The 21,327-nt window shown below is 46.2% G+C and overlaps 2 protein-coding genes across 2 annotated transcripts in view; one reads left to right on the plus strand and one right to left on the minus strand.

The window, feature by feature from the left end:
* The window catches only part of DUS3L (dihydrouridine synthase 3 like), a 218,283-nt gene that overhangs the window by 194,837 nt on the left and 2,119 nt on the right, over positions 1–21,327 (minus strand). The window lies entirely within an intron of this gene.
* LOC138261990 (pituitary tumor-transforming gene 1 protein-interacting protein-like) overlaps positions 6,386–21,327 on the plus strand; it is a 206,591-nt gene continuing 191,649 nt past the window's right edge. The window contains exons 1-2 of the mRNA XM_069211608.1: positions 6,386–6,490; positions 7,939–8,094. Coding sequence (XP_069067709.1) covers positions 8,013–8,094 — 82 coding nt within the window. The 5' untranslated portion in view covers positions 6,386–6,490; positions 7,939–8,012. The remainder of the gene's footprint in view (positions 6,491–7,938; positions 8,095–21,327) is intronic.

A 21,327-nucleotide genomic window follows, 5' to 3' on the forward strand; every position in this document is an offset into this window, starting at 1 on the left:
GAACAGGTGGGTGGGCCCCAAGACACAACCCAAAACAAAGGTGGGTACCAGGGTAAGAACTGGGATGCCACTAAGGCATGGTGCCACAACTGTAAACAGTCTGGGCACCACACCAAGGACACTTCTTGTCCCAAAAACAAACCCCAGAACAAAATTCCAGGGGTAACCAGTGTAGCCATGGGAGATGACTCCTCAGATGAGGAGGTCTTCATAGCCTTCAACTGGAAACAGGGCCCAACAGGTGAGTTGGAGATTCCAGAGGGAAGTAGACACTTCCACCACCTACTGGTGAATGGAATCCCAACCACTGCCCTGAGAGACACTTGTGCCAGTCACACTATTGTGCATGACAGGCTGGTGCTCTCAAACCAGTACATCCCAGGTGAGACTGCCAGAGTAAGAGTTAGCCTAGACAGGGTCACTAAGAGGCCTGTGGCTTTAGTGCCCATAGAAGTGGGTGGCACTCTTAGCTGGAGAAGGGTAGTAGTCAGTACAGACCTCCCCCTTGATTGTCTCCTTGGAAATGACTACCCAGAGGTTAGTCAGAGCCCAAGAGAGGAACTGGTCCAGTGCCAGTCCTCTCCCAAGGATTCTGGAAGTCCTGCCTCTGCAGTAAATGCAAGCAGGCCCCAGAAGAAGAAGAAAAGAAAACAGAGTAGGAAGGGTGGACAACCTTTAGCCAAGGTTACAGCAAGCCAAGGGGATTCTGCTCCAGTAGGGGAGAACTCCAAAAATGGCCCTGATAAAGTCCAACCTGACCCACAAGAAGTCCTGGCTAGACAGGCAACTGTTAAACCTGAGTGGGTGGCTCCTCAGCTAACAGAAGAAAGAGTGGAAGAAGGGTGTTTACTACAAGATGTGGTAACCCCCCACTCTAATACAGCAGACAGGCAACCTGAACCCAAAGAGGCCTGTAACTTAGCCCCTTCCCTTTTAGGTGAAGAGCTAAAGGTGTGGTTCTGGGCACTGACAGCTGTCAGTGGCCTCTGCTGGGTGTTAGCCTTTATGGCTGCACTATCCTTAGCATGGTGGTCTGACCCCATGCCAAATAGCAAGTTAGGCCCCCTGACCCTATTGGTTATGGTGGGGTTACTCCAGCTCTGGGTAACCTCTCTGGGTAAGCTAGGGGTAACCCTGGCCAAGATAAGGTTAGCAGAGGTGGATACCTCTAAGACCAAAATAGAAAGAATGGGTGGAGACATTGAAGAGGCAGACAAGAGGCAATTCAGACTAGGTCCTATCACTGTGGAAGTAGGTCAGTTCCCCAAAGGGAATGACCTGAACAGAAGGATGTAAGGCAGAGTAGGCCCTGCAACTAACAAGCCTATTTCTCCTACTCTTCCTCGCCTGACAGACTAGGAAGACTCTCCCAGCTTGGGCTGAGTCTCCTGGCCTGTGGGCTGGGGGGGGCTTGTGTAAAGAAATGGCTCCCTGTTGCAGTTACCCCCCACTTTTTGCCTGATACTGATGCTGACTTGACTGAGAAGAGTGCTGGGACCCTGCTAACCAGGCCCCAGCACCAGTGTTCCTTCACCTAAAATGTACCATTGTATCCACAATTGGCACACCCTGGCATTCAGATAAGTCCCTTGTAACTGGTACTTCTAGTACCCAGGGCCCTGATGCCAAGGAAGGTCTCTAAGGGCTGCAGCATGTCTTATGCCACCCTAGAGACCCCTCACTCAGCACAGACACACTGCTTACAAGCCTGTGTGTGCTAGTGAGAACAAAATGAGTAAGTCGACATGGCACTCCCCTCAGGGTGCCATGCCAGCCTCTCACTGCCTATGCAGTATAGGTAAGACACCCCTCTAGCAGGCCTTACAGCCCTAAGGCAGGGTGCACTATACCATAGGTGAGGGTACCAGTGCATGAGCATGGTACCCCTACAGTGTCTAAACAAAACCTTAGACATTGTAAGTGCAGGGTAGCCATAAGAGTATATGGTCTGGGAGTCTGTCAAACACGAACTCCACAGCACCATAATGGCTACACTGAAAACTGGGAAGTTTGGTATCAAACTTCTCAGCACAATAAATGCACACTGATGCCAGTGTACATTTTATTGTAAAATACACCCCAGAGGGCACCTTAGAGGTGCCCCCTGAAACTTAACCGACTATCTGTGTAGGCTGACTAGTTTTAGCAGCCTGCCACAAACCGAGACATGTTGCTGGCCCCATGGGGAGAGTGCCTTTGTCACTCTGAGGCCAGTAACAAAGCCTGCACTGGGTGGAGATGCTAACACCTCCCCCAGGCAGGAATTGTCACACCTGGCGGTGAGCCTCAAAGGCTCACCTCCTTTGTGCCAACCCAGCAGGACACTCCAGCTAGTGGAGTTGCCCGCCCCCTCCGGCCAGGCCCCACTTTTGGCGGCAAGGCCGGAGAAAATAATGAGAAAAACAAGGAGGAGTCACTGGCCAGTCAGGACAGCCCCTAAGGTGTCCTGAGCTGAAGTGACTCTAACTTTTAGAAATCCTCCATCTTTCAGATGGAGGATTCCCCCAATAGGGTTAGGATTGTGACCCCCTCCCCTTGGGAGGAGGCACAAAGAGGGTGTACCCACCCTCAGGGCTAGTAGCCATTGGCTACTAACCCCCCAGACCTAAAACACGCCCTTAAATTTAGTATTTAAGGGCTACCCTGAACCCTAGAAAATTAGATTCCTGCAACTACAAGAAGAAGGACTGCCCAGCTGAAAACCCCTGCAGCGGAAGACCAGAAGACGACAACTGCCTTGGCTCCAGAAACTCACCGGCCTGTCTCCTGCCTTCCAAAGATCCTGCTCCAGCGACGCCTTCCAAAGGGACCAGCGACCTCGACATCCTCTGAGGACTGCCCCTGCTTCGAAAAGACAAGAAACTCCAGAGGACAGCGGACCTGCTCCAAGAAAAGCTGCGACTCTGTTTCCAGCAGCTTTAAAGAACCCTGCAAGCTCCCCGCAAGAAGCGTGAGACTTGCAACACTGCACCCGGCGACCCCGACTCGGCTGGTGGAGACCCGACACCTCAGGCGGGACCCCAGGACTACTCTGATACTGTGAGTACCAAAACCTGTCCCCCCTGAGCCCCCACAGCGCCGCCTGCAGAGGGAATCCCGAGGCTTCCCCTGACCGCGACTCTTTGAACCTAAAGTCCCGACGCCTGGGGGAGACCCTGCACCCGCAGCCCCCAGGACCTGAAGGACCGGACTTTCACTGGAGGAGTGACCCCCAGGAGTCCCTCTCCCTCGCCCAAGTGGAGGTTTCCCCGAGGAATCCCCCCCTTGCCTGCCTGCAGCGCTGAAGAGATCCCGAGATCTCTCATAGACTAACATTGCGAACCCGACGCCTGTTTCTACACTGCACCCGGCCGCCCCCGCGCCGCTGAGGGTGAAATTTCTGTGTGGGCTTGTGTCCCCCCCGGTGCCCTACAAAACCCCCCTGGTCTGCCCTCCGAAGACGCGGGTACTTACCTGCAAGCAGACCGGAACCGGGGCACCCCCTTCTCTCCATTCTAGCCTATGTGTTTTGGGCACCACTTTGAACTCTGCACCTGACCGGCCCTGAGCTGCTGGTGTGGTGACTTTGGGGTTGCTCTGAACCCCCAACGGTGGGCTACCTTGGACCAAGAACTAAGCCCTGTAAGTGTCTTACTTACATGGTTAACCTAACAAAAACTTACCTCCCCCAGGAACTGTGAAAATTGCACTGTGTCCACTTTTGAAATAGCTATTTGTCAATAACTTGAAAAGTATACATGCAATTTTGATGATTTGAAGTTCCTAAAGTACTTACCTGCAATACCTTTCGAATGAGGTATTACATGTAGAATTTGAACCTGTGGTTCTTAAAATAAACTAAGAAAAGATATTTTTCTATACAAAAACCTATTGGCTGGATTTGTCTCTGAGTGTGTGTACCTCATTTATTGTCTGTGTGTATGTACAACAAATGCTTAACACTACTCCTTGGATAAGCCTACTGCTCGACCACACTACCACAAAATAGAGCATTAGTATTATCTCTTTTTGCCACTATCTTACCTCTAAGGGGAACCCTTGGACTCTGTGCATGCTATTCCTTACTTTGAAATAGCACATACAGAGCCAACTTCCTACATTTACTAATCAAAAATGCGTAGAGAAATTAATCATAGAGAAAATAATGTGCATGTTTGAAAATGTGCCCTCGGGGTGTGATCACCATGTGTACTAAAATGACTGAAAATGTGCAAAATAATGAAAAATATAAGAAAAATGTAATAATATGTCATAATGAGATGTATAAACTATGTTTTCCATTAACTTGTAGAGTTACGTTACCTGAACTGAGGGCATAGTCTCCTTAGGCCTCGCACACTGAGAGCAGAAAACAGTAACCGTGTTTGCTCCGAGGATGCTGAGGATTTAGCCTTGACCCGCTCAATGTTAAAGTCGCTTAGCTAGAACATTCTGCAATGTACCGGCGGACAGGAGATGATGAATTGCAATATGTGTAGAGTAGGCTAAATGTACTTTCCCAGGACTTGAATAATGGAGCCACTGACTGAAGAGGAACATGCAACAATTTTAATACCTGAAGGGCCGGATGATGAGAACATCGTAAGAAGAACCAATCCGCATCTTGTGAACCAAGACATATGAAAATGAGTAGATTTGGTAAACTAAAACTATAGGTTAAAGTCATATCTGCTGACTGACTGACCAATTAGGGGGATGGAATGAGAGACCCTAATAAAAAGTCATGACAAGGGGTAAAATCAGAGAGTTGCGGGGAGAGAATCGATGACGTCAGGAGACGCTGTCCGATGTGCTGATATTGGGTTCATATTCCGTGAGCCTGATCTGTAGCTGACTAATTGATGACCTGAAGACGAAGATTGACTTGTTGCTGATCCATCCTGGATAGGTAGCTATGAAAATGTGACTGACAAATTTTATGCCTTTTCTTCTAGGTACCAACTGTGCTGATTATAGATATTCTTACTTAGATAGATTTTTCAAAATTAATGTTTTCTCTAAAGGGTTTTTTCGCATGAAGTCTCACATGCTGATGCTAATCTTGGTTAGGCAGGCTTTTGAGGGTGACGTTGACAGTGACAATTGACTGACAAACTTAATTGCTGAACTTCACTAATAATGCTGATATTCGAAGCTTATGGAATTGCATTTTCACATATGTTTTTCTCGAGTGGTGATGTCTTATTAATGAATTAATAAAATTGAATAAAGTTTGAACTAACGGATGATATAGAATTGTAAGCATTAGGGAAATAAAAATCGTTAACCTATACCGAGTTGTGATTATTGATGAGTAGATGGTTTTATTCTATGTTTTCTATGGAACGTTTTCTTAATTATTGGTTTTGATACTGGGCCAGTAGTCACTGCATGACTAGGATACTCCATGCGATTCAAAAGGTTCATCGACCTATACGTGTCCCCTTGTAAGTTTATTTACTAAGGACCAGGTGTGCTGGCACTGCCATGAATGCTTTGGCTTGTTGCTGAGGATCCTCTTCATTGTGAGGGCAGCCGTCTTCATTCTGAACTGTTTTTAGGTCTTGGCTTTAGATGGCGCACAAGTGTGGACTTGAACCAAGACATGGTGTACCTACTTCCTGGGCTTCAGCTCGACCATCGGCTTCCCCATTAGCTGGTTCCCTTGTCACTCCATTATGCGTTCCCCCATCTGTCTATGACGTGCATATGTCATGGGTCTCCCCGAGAGCACAGCCCAACTACTCCTAAACCTACGAAAAAGCCATTTTATGGCATTGTTTTGGGACTACTTTTTCATTTGTTGAAGAGCGTATTTCCCAAGCGCTCCTCTTTTTGCTTGCACCGCTCTCAGTGGCTATACTACTTTAAGAGTGCTTTTTCACGAACGCTCCGTAACACAGTCTCAAGTGAATTTATCATGTTTATGTTTAGTTCCAGATTAGAAGCAGCAGTAAAATGTGAAACTAATACTGGTCAAAAAGAATTATCTTCCTCTGTGCAAGAAGAGACTGCATTATTGATGTCATTGCTGTTAATATGTGGTTCATGACAGTGGTAGAGTATTTTTTTCTTTGTTGTAATTTGCACAAAATGTATCATATTTTAACATGGATACTTTAATAAAGCAAAGAGGGATGGGAATACCAGAAAATTTCCCATTCTATTTTGAAATCAAGAGTAAGAAGGTTTGCCCACAACGAGAAGTGCTATATTTTAAAGGGCACTCGGGTGGCTGCATAAGAACTTCCAGTAATGGTTTGGTTTCATTTGAATTGCTTCTGGCTGCCTTGGAGCTTCAACTTGAGATCACTTAGCCAATAGGAGGGCTTGTCTGAAAAGCCTGAGTAACCCGATGTCCTTGAGAGGCCATTGGTCCGTGCACTCGGGCACTCCCCTCTCCTTCACAGCCGCCTAGAACGGACACTGGAGTGGCTACAGCATTGTAAATGCAGACGGGGGAAGGAGCACTGTGAACACTGAAGAGGACTGCCCGCTTCTCTGCTGAGGGGTGAGTACCTTCACGGCTGTCATGAATGTTTTTTGGTGGGCCTTGTAGCCTCCGGGAAGTGTTGGTGACTCCTTACACAGCATGCTCGTTGATGCCATGGTCTCCTACACAACTGCGGACTTTCATGCAGATCGACTTTCTCTTTGGTGTGAACGCACGTTTCTCGCTGAGGTTCCGAAGACAGGACTTTTGTTTTTTCTCCGGGACCCCTGCCAGCATTTTCTCAGACCCCAATAGTGCTGCTAATTTATGAAACTCCTACGCCCTTCTTAGTGCCTCTTTATGCACAAGCATTCTTCTACTATAGCTGCAGCTAAGAACAGAATACCTGCCTCAGACTGCAACTTATGAAAGTTGGGTTTGTTGCAGTTTAACAAGGTCCGTGCCTTAACCCTTGTGATATTGAATTCTATGTGCGTAATATAAGGGTAATTTGTAGTTTGTGCTTGTTTTACGAAAACTGTTGACATATTCATTGCCCTCCGGCAAGCGAGAATCTGTTGCCATTTGATATAACGGTGCAGCCGAGTTCAGGCGTGGATCTGTTTGTTTGCTTATGAGGACTGCACGTTTTCAGCAATATTCCTGATGTTTTGTAGTCTCCAGGTGCAGAGCAAACTGACAATCGGCTATCATGTAAGAAACATGATATGTAATGTAGATTTTGTATTAACTATTTGGTTCTAATAAATAACTATCCTGTCGTCTTCTGAAGAATACAACAGAAGACTGGCCTTTTAATATATATTTTTGTCCAGCTCTGTGCTTATGTCAGCGAGACAAAGCGCGCCCACGATTCTTCCCTATCAGCAGGACAGACAGCTCCTTCGTGCCACACACGCTTGCACGCTGCACTGGAGGAATGTAAAGAGAGCTCTTATCAGTTTGCTGTGACGGTGCGAAGACCGGCGGCGTCCCAGTTGCGGGCCGCAGTAAGATCGGCGGTCCACATCTTGGTTGGGCGTTTTTCAGGCTGCAACCTGTTTTTTGGGCCGCAGCACGCGCACACAACTTTCCCTTTGGGTTTTGTTTCACGCTGCACTCACCTTTTACCCCCCTAGTTTTACTTAGCTGTTTTTTACTGTTTTTCTTCTTTTTTTCTCTTTTTCTTTTTTGTTTCTTCTTGGCCATATTTTCTCTTTCCCAGGAGTCTGTGTTTCCTTCCCTGCATGCCTTGCTCCCTACTTTTTATACTACGGCTATTTTTCCATTTACCTTAATGTGGCTTTTCCCAATCCAAGATGGTGTCTTCATTACTTCCTGCATGTCACTTTCTGTTTGTCAGTATATAAGCATAGTTGATCTTCTGTTCCTTGCGTTGCAAACACTTCGGTTCCGGTTGTGCTCCTCGATCCTGTGACTTTGGACTTCACCTGCTCTTCACTGTCTTCAGTTTTTGTTTCAGACTTTTTGTGCCTTATTTTTTCTTTTCTGTATATCTTTTTCAGGAGTTCCTTGATCTGAGGTTTTTCCCAAGTTTGTTTTTTTTCCTCTGGGACTCCTTCTGGAGGTTACGGCCTGCATGGTGTTCTATTATCAGCAGCACTGTGGCTACTGGACAAGCAAGAAACCTGGTGGTGCTCAGAGACTGGCAGATTATAGCAGTAAGAAGCGTTCAGGTTGTGACACTTGCATGCTTTTGTGTTTTTTACATTGTACTTAGCCTGTGTGCTGGTCTCCCTGGCTGAGGGGCCTTGGGCTCAGTTGTAAATCGTGGTTCTTGCAGGACACACTTATTTTTGGGCATGGATTGATATTTCTTAGGGAATTCGAGTTAGAACTTTTAATGACCTTAAATGATTACAATATGGCCCGAGCTCCAAAACATAATGTCACATTCAGCCAGGGTTATCAGTTTACTCAGTAGCACTTTAAAGTTGGTAAACTTTTAATCCGTTTATAATCCACTTTCCACCCACCCAGTCACCATCCCCACCCACCCTCCCGTTCACCACCCCCAACACCCTCCCGTTCACCACCCCCACCCCATAGCCAAAGGCAATATGTCACCCATTGCCGAGACCTATTAGCTGTGCCAGTGTTTGTTGCAAATAACATGCTCCTGTCTAAGCTGTGGGTGCCTGACTTAGGTTTGGTTGAATAAGTGGCTTCCAATGACATTCACAGGATCCAAAGTGATGGCCTATATTAAGATGCGGGCACTAGGACTGCACAAGGCCTGATATAGAAGTTGGCCTGAGGGTATGTGCAAATATTTGTTTTAAGCTCCAGGCCCAGTTAGAGAGCAGTGAAATGCTGCAATGGCTGACATAAGCATCAGCATTTCTACTTCTTCGGTGTTCATGGCAAGTAGCCATTAAATACATAGAGGAATCCTGGTACTGGAAAGAGCAATCTGTGACTCTTTTCAGCATGTGGCTTTCTGAGACTAAGGCAGGAGAGGCTCCTCCACTATGGTGAAGGAGCGTCCCCCCGACCCCTTTCTCCACCCACCCAGCAGCAGCAGCTTCAAAACTTTTACAAGAAAACAATAAAAAAAAATGTGCATGTATGTCTCCAGCTGGCCAAACACACATGCACACTAGGCTCTCTCAACCCAGCACTGCGTTGCCGGATTGGAGACAGCAGGCAGAGACTCTCACTCTGCCTCAGAGCGCCCTGGCTGGACACTCAGTCCAATCCTAATGCTGCTTCCATGCTGCCAGCAGCATGAAAGCAGTGTTAGGATTGGATGCAGGGCGGACTGGGAGCCTGTGCCTGCAGTGGAGGAGCGGATGGGAGTGCACGGGGAGAAAGGTAAGTTTTTTTTAAACGTTTTTTTTGGTCGCCTTCCCCCTCACATGCCAGACTGCCCCGCCACTTTTCCCTCCCGCAAGCCGCCACTGGACTAAGGGCCTGATTTAGAGTTTGGTAGATGAGGATACACCGTCACAAACATGACAGATACCCCATCTGCCGTATTACGATACCATTATATCCTATGGGAATCATAATACGGAGGACAGGATAACCGTCATGGAGAAACCCATCCGCCAAACTCTAAATCAGGCCTTAAATGACTGAATAGTCACTGGGTTGTGGGTTCCAGTCCTAGTCAAGAGGGATAGACAGCCATTAGACCTAGCTGGAAATCAGCTGAGGATGCCTTTAACTGTGCAGATGTGCACTTTGCTCCTTGGGCATAAACAGTTAAATGATTATATGGATTTAAAAATAAAAACATATAGCTGTCAGACCCCAATTGGGGGAGCAAGCAGGGGCTAGTGGGCCACAACCATGGAAGGTGAGGTTGTTTGGCTCTCAGGTATGGAAGGGTAAGCAGTCACACCTTCTCAAGGAAATATTGTGGGGAGCAAGAACTCAGAACTCAACATCAAAATGACACAATAACATATTGTCCATCCCAGTGGTCATTTTAGTCAAACAGAAAGTACATTAATAAATGCTTAGGCTTTGTGTTATCTGCTCACCAAGACATGGCTATTGCGGCACTGGTGGGTGTGATCTTTGGACCTGCAACTTCAGTGATGGCTATGGTGATGCAGGTCTGAGGTGGTGGCCTCGCTCAGGGCTGGAACTGATGGGGATTTAGCAGTGAGGCAGACTCACTCTATGGGTGCTTGTCTTGCGCAGGTGTGGCCTCTTGGCCCATATCAGATGCCCTCTGGTTTGAGGATGGGGCTTCCACTTCAACAACAATAACAGCTCTCGCACCAGGTACACCAAAATTGGGCAGCTTCAATAAAAGTCCTTTGGGCGTACTGCAGGGGGGGGGGCAGACTGCACACTGTTGCTTTTAGGCTTAAGTACATCTAAATGGTCCACTATGGGAACCACACCGGGAGACAGATTACGACACAGGTTGGCTCTGGCTTACTCCTCATGGACTGTCTTCCCTACTGACGAGCCAGGCAATCTTCTTCCCTCTTTGAGCAGCCAAACAGTCTTCTAGAGATTGGCAGACCCTCAGCTTCTCCAGCAAGTAGCGTAGACTACAGGTGATGTTCCTTACCTCTGGGGGACTGCCCTGGATACACAGCAGTTCTCTGTAGAGATCTCCCTTCTCTGGTCAAAAAGAATGTGAAACTGGAACAACATGGGGTGGTTTGGGCCTCATGAGTATACTCATTTTCCAGACAGTGGATGCGAATCCATTGTATAGGGTCCCAGCACCGTCTGGAATAGATACTTTTCAAAAGTAATTTTCTGACTGTAGTGCAGGAACAGCCTTTATGCAAGGTGGCAGTCACAGCAGGTAGTGATGAGACTGATAACCAAAACAGGAGCACCGTGAAGTGTGATATTTGTGCACCTGGCTGCCATCAGCCTTCCTGAAGCAACAATCATGGAAAGTTAAAAGAATTAACCATGCCTAAAAAGGTTTTTACTTTAAAAGAAACTGCTGATTCACCTCTTATCCCTATCATGTACTAAATGGCAGTGTGCAGGAATAACTAATCAGCAGTCCTTAGAGCACGAACCTGTTGAACTTCTAAAGGTAGCTCTGTTTCCATCCTCCTTTACTTCTCTTCCTGGTACCCAGTCAGCATTGCTTTCTGGTCATACCATCCTTTCACCAGCTCTTGGCTTTCCCACCAGTTGTTTGTCACCCAACTCATGTCTTGCATTGTAAATTTCCTGAGGCCAGTCACAAAGTCCACCTTCTGGGTGACCCAGAAGTTCCTTCTCAACCTTCTCTGACTGATGTGACTAAGCCATGCAGAGTGCCCAAACACAAGTTCAAAGGGGCTGAACCCAGCACCTTTCTGTGGGATTTCTCTGTAGGTGAATGAGAGTCATGGCAGGAGAAGCTCCTACTTCCTTTGGCCTAGTGGTTTGTGTTGGAAATGGCCATTTTTGCAGGGTTATCCCCAAACTTTATGCCTCTGACCTGTTTTTACTGTGTGCTGCATTTCGTTTTTGCTGACTTTAAGACTCTGGGCACTTTACCACTGCTGACCAGTGCTAAAGTGCAAGCACTCCCTGTTTAAATTGTATTGGTGATTGGTTTATCCACGATTGGCATACCTGATTTACTAGTAAGTCCCTAGTAAAGTGCACTATGTGTGCCCAGGGCCTGTATATCAAATGCTACTAGTGGGCCTGCAGCACTGATTGTGCCATCCACATGAGCAGCCCAGTAAACATGTCTCTGACCTGCTCTGCAGTGCATGTGTGTGCAGTTTTAAACTGACATTTCGACCTGGCAAGTGCAAAGGTCCAAACCTTCCCTTTTACTACATGTAAGTCACCCCTAGGGTAGGCCCAAGGCAGACCCATGTGCATGGTGCAGTGTAATTAAAAGGTAGGGCATGTACTGGTGTGCTTTACATGTCCTAATAGTAAAATACTGCTAAACTCGTTTTTCACTATTGCAAGGCCTAGATTTCCTATATGATAACATGGGGATTGCCTTGAAATGTATTTTAAGTGTAATTTCCCATTGAGAGCAGGTGGAGATGTAGAGTTTGGGGTCTCTAAACTCACAAGTTTAAAATACATCTTTTGGTGAAGTTGTTTTTTGAACTGTTAGTTTAAAAATTCCACTTTTAGAAAGTGGGCATTTTCTTGCTTAACCATTCTGTGCCTCTGCCTTTCTGCTGAATAAACTTCTGGGTCAGTATGGCAGTTCGGCTGTTTGTGCATTTACTCTAGACAGTCACACAAAGGCAGCTGAGGTATGTCCAGCATATCCTGATGGCCTATCACCAGGCTGATGGGTCTTCCTGAGCTAGAGTGGTGGGAGGAGCTGACACTTGCACCTGAATATGGCTGTACTTGTCCTCACACAAAGCAGTCTCCAACCCCCTGGAATGTGTCTGGGGCCAAGGCAATGAAAGGCAGGGTGTTGTGCACTACACATACTTCTCTTTGAAGTATGCCTACTTTGAAGAGAGAAATGGTTATAAGTACTGGACCTCTGACACCACATAGTTAAAACACTTCTGGACTGAGGACATTCTGCCAGAAAGAAGAGCTGGATGCTGTAGGAGGGGCTTCCACTCTGTTGCTTTGCTGTGCTGGCCTGCTGCTTGCTGCTTTCATCCTGGGAGTGGCATCCTGCTTTCCGAGGTTCTTCAAGGGCTTGAACTGAGCTTCCCTCCTGTTAAGAAGTCTCTGGGCCATCAAAGATTTCACCTGCCAGTGCGTGAGCTGTTTTGCTGAGAGTCCTGACTTGCCAAGTGGTACCAAATCAAGTTCCTGGGTCCCTGGATGTGGGCTGTGGTGGAACTAAGAAGAAACTATGCACTTCGACTCCAGAGCAACTTCAGAACCAGTGCCACTCTCTGACTCCGTGCCGCTGCCTGCACCAGAGCTGTGGTCTCCACTGACTGTAACGACCGCGATCAGCAACACAGGCCCAACACTGCTGCAGCACATCCAAAGTCCTGCTACAGCGTGAGTCCCGAGTGCCATGTCACTGACATCTGTGGCACCCAACTCCGCTGCAGCACCTGTGGCCCTGAGGTATGACTGTGACAGAGGCCTCGCATCTTGACCTGCTGGAATCATTGACACCACCTGGTTGTAAGGAACTGACGCCTTGCAACCGACGCTGCATCACCTACCCTGCAACCGTAAGGAACCAATGCCTCACCTCCCATGCCTTGCAGTAAGGAACTGACGCCTCACCTCCCGGGTGGCAGTAGGGGACCAGCACCCGCCCCAGCAATGCCTCACCTCCCAGACTCCGTGCAACGTCTTTGTTTCCTCATTGTTTTCCAATGTACTGTACGCAGGGTCTGTGCGACTTCATGACCGGCACACACTCTGTTTTTTGTTTGATGGTTGTATTTGACGCTCGGCAACTTACTGACAGGGTCTTCTCCGCCACACGAGAGGTCTATGGGTCTGTAAATCGAGCTAAGAGTGTCTATCTACCCCTTGGTTTCCGTTACCAGCATTGCCATCCCTCTGTGAAGATCAACTTCTCCTAATGATGATGTCACTTCTCAAGTGCCTTTCTCAGGTGATTGCGTTGCTCTTAATTGCATGGTTTCCATTTTCTCATTTTCATTACCTCTTTAACCAAGGGACTCATAATGCATTATGTGTGCAGTCTAGCAGTACCTACTGTTTCTGGGGCCTAATGTATGAAAATATAGCGAGTGGCAAACTTGTTAGCAACCACTAAATGAGGTGTTTTTAATTTCCAAAGAGTCTGCAAGTAGGAAATTTGGTAAAACACAGAATGTTGCATGTGCACACTGGAAGCAGGTGGTAACCACGGGCAAAAGTATAAGGGCTAAAACTGCATTGTAATCTCTCACAATAGCCGCACTCTGTATTATAGTAAGGCGGACGCAGATTCTTAGAGCTCAAGAAAAGAAGCGGATAAAAAAGATTTTCTGTGCGTTAAAACAATCAGAATTAAAAATTCGAAGAAAGCAGTACAGGGCTAAGTTTGAACTGTTCAGATGGGTAGTAAAATAAGAACGGTGTCTGAAGTTAATACAGTCATTACATCCGTCTTTCACGGCTTGTTGACTATCTCAGATGCTCTGATAAGACAGAGAAATAAAGCACCTATGCAAGATCGGGGATGGTGTTGAACCTCATGACTAAACGAGGCAATGTATTCCTAAATGGCACGAATGAAAGTGATGGTGTTGTGTACTTGGCCTACCTTATACACAATGCATGGTTTTGAGCCATATGAAAACCTGAAATGTATTAATTTCACAACCTTAACTACATTGTTTGAAAATATTACTTTGAGTAATTCCTAAATAAATAACATTTTATCAACACATCTGATCTTTCTTTTTATTTACAAGTGTGTTAAACTAATGTTTAACGTAGATATATTTATATAAGTTCAATGTAAAGAGCAGACTAGGCTTACCATATGGTGGGCCTGAGGTGTTTATGTTAGATAATCCATAAATAGTTTCAGGCTGGAAGATGGTCTCAATGCATTCTTCCAAGGGTGCATTTTCTCTTCCTGCCCGAGCTCCACTTGTGGCTCCTGACTGGACATTATTATACTTAAAGATAGTCCTGTGTTGTGAGAGAAGTTTTGTTTTTGCTGTGAAACAGAAAATAAATGTGCTTCCTGAAAGGGGTGAGGTCATTACTTGCTGCCTGTGCGGCAGCCGCAATTAGCGAACCATACCACCTGGCAAATTCCAGTTTGGTATTTAAAAATAACAAATACTTAAAGATTACTATTTCCCTACTGGAAAGATATCTGAATCATATTTAGTGATTCCTAATTTGTGACTTAGTATTTGTTGCAATTTAGGAATCACTAGAGATCTTTTTCATAAGTCAAGGTCTTGGTTTGTTCCTGGCTGGAGCTGAAGGTCTTGTTTTGGAGAATATTTTTCTGTGCATAGGTGTGTGCCACCTTTTATGTTCTCTCACACTAGCTGTTGTGGTGATCTTCCAATTCACCTGTGTTGTAGTTCTTGCACTCTTGTATCTTGTGGAAGGGAGCCACAATTCGTGTTTGGGTGCTACATGTGTTCAGGCTGGGAAATTATTGGTCTTCCTTCTGCACCCGTTTTAGACTGTTCAAACATCACTTGCTTGTAGTGTTCTTCCAGAGAAGGTCTGACTAAAAGTAGGCCTGTTTTGGGGACATTTCTGAATCCTTGGTGTACCTACTTCTTCTTATCCTTGGCTGGCTCCAATGTTACAGGGGTCAGGCTCAGTCCGCTGTGGCACTGCAGGGTTTCCCTCTGGGTTGGGATCTGCCCGTCTCTATGACTGACTGTCATTGTATCTGTACCAGTATTTGGGGTTATTTATAAGCCTCTTTCTCTATGACTCTTGTTGTACAACCACTTGTTTCCTCGGTACTGTGAAGGAACTAGAAAAGGGGTAAAATGATTTCTGGTCTTCATTGGCCAGGTCCATTTCTGATTTGCTCTACCCTCAATTTCTCTACTCTCCTGGTTCTGATCCTAAGAGTTCTGTATAAGACAGGGTCCATTTTGGCTTTTTTGATTCTTCCTTTTGAGAGGGGGCGCTCCTTCTCACTCTTTTTTCTAAGTAGTTTTCCACCTGTATGATGTAAGGATAAGCAGAAGTTGGTCTGGGTGTATAAATCATTGACCTTCCCTTTTCTGATGTGAAGCCTCTACTTTGGTTCAGAACTTTGTTTTTTTTTCCTCCGACTGGTGCAGAGAGGCTCCTAGGGGGCTTTTTGGTTTTTCTTTGTGTGTAATTTTGCTTCACTTCTTCAGGTCCTCTGGGTTGTTTTTTTTTTCTCATTCTATGGAGGTGACTTTGAACTGCTTTTCAGGCTTCTGCGTCTCAGGGGATACCCCAACCTGTAGGGTGGTTTTGCCACATCACCCTATGACTCTTGGTAATCCAATGGCTCTCTTGAATTTGTGTCCCCTCCCTTCTAGTTTGTTTAGGCTCTGATGTAGCTTGAGGACTTTTCCCCTTTGTCTTACCTTTTTTTGTGGGACTCCGCATTAATTGGGTGGGCTCCTTCTTGGTAATTCCTGGGTCGGGATTGTTCTTCGTTCTGTATCATGCCTCACATTACTGGTGTTGTGCATGGCTCAGGCTATGGTGTTTTTGTGCTTTCCTTTATCCTGGACACAGCATTGTCTGGTAACTGCTGGATTTCTGCTGTGCTATTTGGGTTGGGCGGATGATCTCAACCAATTTGAGTTGGGAAAGTCCCTGATCACAATCTTTAAGTTTATTTTGCTATTTGTCTGGCATTTCTAGTTGGAGTTTTCCATATTTGGGTCTCCTGAGCCGACTCATTATGATACAAGGCTGCATTGGTACACTGGTTCTAGGCATCCTGTGGCATTTTTATAGGTCTGTTTTACAGGCCTTTTCTCCTCTTTGATGTGTAGCACTCTGGGGCGGTGGCTACTGGCAATGACTATAAGTATTGTCTTTGGTTCCACTTCTTTTGAGACAGTCTTAATCTGCTGTGAAGACAATGGCCCTCATTCCAACCGCGGCGGTCAATGACCGCCGGGTTGGTGGACCGCGGGAGCACCGCCGACAAGCCGGCGGTGCTCCAATGGGCATTCCGACCGCGGCGGTAAAGCCGCGGTCGGACTGGCAACACTGGCGGTCTCCCGCCAGTGTACCGCCGCCCATTGGAATCCTCCAAGGCGGCGCAGCTAGCTGCGCCGCCGAGGGGATTCTGACCCCCCCTACCGCCATCCAGTTCCCGGCGGTTCTCCCGCCGGGAACCGGAGGGCGGTAGGGGGGGGGTCGCGGGGCCCCTGGGGGCCCCTGCAGTGCCCATGCCAATGGCATGGGCACTGCAGGGGCCCCCGTAAGAGGGCCCCGCTAGTATTTCACTGTCTGCATAGCAGACAGTGAAATACGCGACGGGTGCCGTAGCACCCGTCGCACCTTCCCACTCCGCCGGCTCGATTACGAGCCGGCTTCATGGTGGGAAGGTCGTTTTCCCCTGGGCTGGCGGGCGGCCTTTCGGCGGCCGCCTGTCAGCCCAGGGGAAAAGTCAAAATACCCGCCGCGGTCTTGCGACCGCGTTACGGTATTTTGACGGCGGGCGGCCTCCGCCGCCCGCCAAGGTCCGAATGAGGGCCAATGTTTGCTATATTGGTGATTTGGGGTGTTTTCTAGCTATTGGTTCTGAAGCCTGGATTGGTAGTCCTCAAAAGTAATGACTGGGATAAATTATGTAGAAATAATGCCCTGATCACTTACTGGTAATCTTCATTACTCTTAGTACTGCTCGTTTTTGTCCCAGTCATTACAGAACCACCCACCCTCCTTTGTTCTGGTTGTCAATGTTATCTAGGAAACCCAAGAAGATAAGCTGGGAATGCCGGCCCTTTTATGGCACCCAGCTGGGTGGGCAGCACTTAAACTTTAAGCATTCTGCCATAGTTCCTGTGCTGAGGTGTGATTCACTGCACAAGTAATGACACAGATGAGGACAAGTCAGAGTAAGAGTGAAATGAATATTCTTTGTGAGAAGGTTTTAAGGGCAGCTGATCTCACTGAACTCTATGGAAGGCATTTTGATTGTTGGGAAGTTTAAGTTTAGCCCAAGCAGGGTAATACATTCTAAATGAGGGTCAGTTGAGACTTTTGTGGACATCATAAACAGGGAGCTGGTGGAGCAGGAATACAATAAAGAGCCAGAAGTGCCCAAGAATAGACACATGCAGCTGGACTTTTATAGGCTTTACCTTCCGTGAGTCCTTGGACCATCGATTGCTTCACCCCTCCATAGTTTTTTCCTCAGCGTCTAGCTGCTGTTTCAACAGTTTAGATTATCATTATTAATGTTTCTTTAATTCTGTTGGTGGCTGTGATTTTACAATGGTGACAAGGCTGCTCTTCTCACATGTGACAGAGCCATCTTCTGTCCTTTGCGTTTGAAGGAGCAATTTATTGTTGCACACACATGATATCCTATAGTGGTAAATGATAAGTTAATTCAAACAATTATGGAGACATATGACTCTCTCAGCCATCCTGACACCTGCAAAGTATCTTCTGATTTAGTTGTGCTCCGTATTTCTTTGTCCTTCAGCCTGAAGAAATCCAGCAATCTGAAACCCTGCAGGTCGTGCTTTGTCAGTAAATGAGTAGTATATATTGGTGCTATGAAGATCAAGAGTGAAAATTGCCTTAAAGACTTGTGCTCACTGTGCTACAGGAATCAAGCTGTACCTCAGTGATGGGATGTAGCTCAGCCACAATCGTTTTTGGCTTGCTAGTGTTACTGTTCAGAGTGGACCGGGCCAGCAATTCCTGCTGGACTGTTTTCACTGTAGAAGGACCAGGGGTGATTTACTGCCTGAAGAAGCAAGGTAGACAAAAAATATGATGGACTGGGGTGCGGCCTGAGTAATTACCACTGGCTGAGATTAATTCAAGCATTCCACATATAATTGCTTTGTTTTTATTGATGCATTGAGTAGGGCCAGACATGAAGGGCATTGAATATGATGACAATCACATGTACACCGTTGCGGGTCTGAAAGACCCATGGCCTACTTCATGCCCAAACGGAATGTTGATAAGCAGTACAATTTCCCTTTGTTCCAACATTACCCTCTACAGACCATCAACTCTTTTGACACATGCCTGAAGGTGTGAATCAAGCAATTTTAAAGAGGTTCTGAAGTTTCAAACACTGCTGGCTGTGAGTCCTCATTGTTCAGGAAAAAATGCAGCAAAAATCTCACAAGCAGATAGCTAGCTAATCATTGCCATGGCCAGTGCTGCACAGAATTCCAAGCCAATGTAATCCCTTATTATAGGCACAATGAGAAAGCAACAAGCACAACGTTAAATTTAAAAGGTGGAGTGCAGTAAACCGGCCATCTGTAAAGTATGTCATAAATGTAATAGCCTACGGCATCAAGAACATGTCTCCAAAATAGGCAGGAAATGCACTCGGTGGGCTTTTAGTAAGCTGTTCCTTTCCGGGGAGAAGGCGCTGCATATCACTAGTGCATATTGGGTGGGGCCAAAAGGGTGGGCTTTTAGGCCATTTTACATACTTGCCATTTTTAAAAGGAATCAGCAGCAGATAACAAGAAAGAACCCACTCGTCACAGTCACTACATGAGATATTGCGCTTGAAAAAAGCAAGAGTGCAAACACCTCCATCAAGGATTCCAGATAACTTTTCACAGTGGAAACCCAGAAAAAAACATACTTGCTCCGGCTTCACCTTACTCAAGAAATATGAATGCTTAGTACTTCACAGATGTAAAGAGTCAACTCGGGCACCTACCTTGTTTATATCTGTAAATGCTTCCCCTTGAGGTTTCATTTTTGTGAAATGAGCATCGTGCCAGAATGAATCCTGCCCTGTGTATTTATCTAACATAAATAGGCAGGGCAGGAATCTTTTTTTTTTCAAATAAATGTCGGCGATTGCAGGGGGAGGCTCAAGGCCCATGTGGTCTCAGCCAGCTTCCCGCCTCCTGCGGGAGACAGCATTGCTCCCATAGGGAGCTGCTGTAAATGCAGCTCTCTGCATGCTGGAGTGAGTAGTTCGCTTTACAAATTCCTGATTGATTGATTGACTATTATTGCCCACATGTCTGTGGGAAGGGAAAGAGATTAAACCTCCAGTTCCAGCAAGCAGGAGCATTTTGATAGCTTCCGCTTGCTGAAAGCGGAGTGTTTGCTTTTGCTTGGTGGGAGCTGCCACAGCGAAAGCAAAGAGCTATCTCCCGAGGGTGGGTACCTATTGAGATAGCAGGATCCAGCCCAGGAGGGTGGCGGTCTCCAGGGCCATATATGGCTGCAGGGGCTGGGGGTAGGGTGTGCGTGCCCCGTTCTTTCTTCTGCTCAGGCTGGCCCAGGAGATGTGGTGGTCCCCGGGTCCATATATGACCTGGGAGGGAGGGCAGTGTGGCCCCTCTTTCTTTTTAAAAAAATGAATTGGCCCCAGGGAGGTGGTGGTCACCAGGGAGTGGGGGGTCTGTGCAGGCCCCCAACATAATTAAGTTATAGCCCCACAGAGGTGATGGTCCCTGGGGCCAGGTGGAGGTTTGCACAGCCCCCTATATAATGTTTAATTTATACCCCTGGGGAGGTGGTGGTCCCCAAGGCCAGGGGGAAGTGTCCACCCTTAATATAAGCATTAGCACCAGGGCATTTTAAGTCCTTTTTATCAAATAAACCGGTATGTCCTCGGGACCTGGCCCACCCAGGGACTATATTTATAAAAAGCCCCAAAATGGCTGGCAACACTTCCAGGTTGACGTGTTGGCTGCCAATCAGATCTCTGCATGAGATCAGGACTATTTGCACTTCTAGATATACAAATATGGATTTCCTTTATTATCTCAAAAACAACTGAACGGTTTTACACCAAATAACAAAAAGTGTGCTTTCTGTACCAAAAGTTACCTTTCTGCCAAATTTGGTGTAATTCCATCCAGTGGTTTGGGCTGCGGTTGTGTTCAAAATCGCTATGGGAATTAACATAGGAAACGCACATTTTTTAACCCTCTCCCTTTTTCTCGGCCCCCGCTTGACGGATCACCCCAAAACTTTCAAGGCACAAGTCCCACCTTGATGCTTTTATTGAAAATTTCATGAAGATTCATCAATAGGAGCCAAAGATATAGCCAAGTCAAAAACACACTTTTTATATTGAAACTAGGTCCTAACCTATTGGTGACTGCCAGTAGGTAATATATATATATATATATATATATATATATATATATATATATATATATATATATATATATATATATATATATATATATATATATATATATATCCTATGTTACCTTTATAGTTTGGGCATAGTTTCCATAGGAAAAGCGTTTTTTGTTTGTCAATAACTTTGGCGCTGTTTCATGAATCTTCACAAAATATTCAAAACAAGTAGGACAGTCAGTTCAGTTGCTGTGTTGAAAGTTTCGGAGTTATCATCAAGTGGGGTCTGAGAAAAAGGAGGGTCCCAAAACACTTTTCCCATGCAATTTCCATAGGGATTTTAGACACTACAGCCTGGATGTAATTACTACACATTTGGCAGAAAGGTAGCTTTTGGTCCACAAAGAGCTCTTTTGTGATTTGGTGTAAATCTGTTAAGTAGTTTTTGAGATATTAAAGAAAAAAGAAATATAGGTATCTGGGCAGAGCCTAAGAACAGATCTCAAGGTGAGATCTAATTGGTTGCCAGTACTTCAAGCCATCTTGGGACCAATATACATGATAGCGCCTTCTAAATGATCTACAGAGTTGAGAACTAAAGCTTAAATATAGGGAAAATGCATTTTAAGGAATGTATATATATATATAGGAGGGTAGGAGTAGCAAGCTAAGCAGAGAGGCTAAGAAGGAGGGCAATGATGGGGCATAGAATTGGGCAACAGAGGCAGTAAGGCAGGACCATTAAGCTAAATGGAAGACAGTGGCAGCAGATCGGACCATGCAGGGCA

Source organism: Pleurodeles waltl, chromosome 10 (assembly GCF_031143425.1).
Source record: "Pleurodeles waltl isolate 20211129_DDA chromosome 10, aPleWal1.hap1.20221129, whole genome shotgun sequence".
Lineage (NCBI taxonomy): Eukaryota > Metazoa > Chordata > Amphibia > Caudata > Salamandridae > Pleurodeles > Pleurodeles waltl.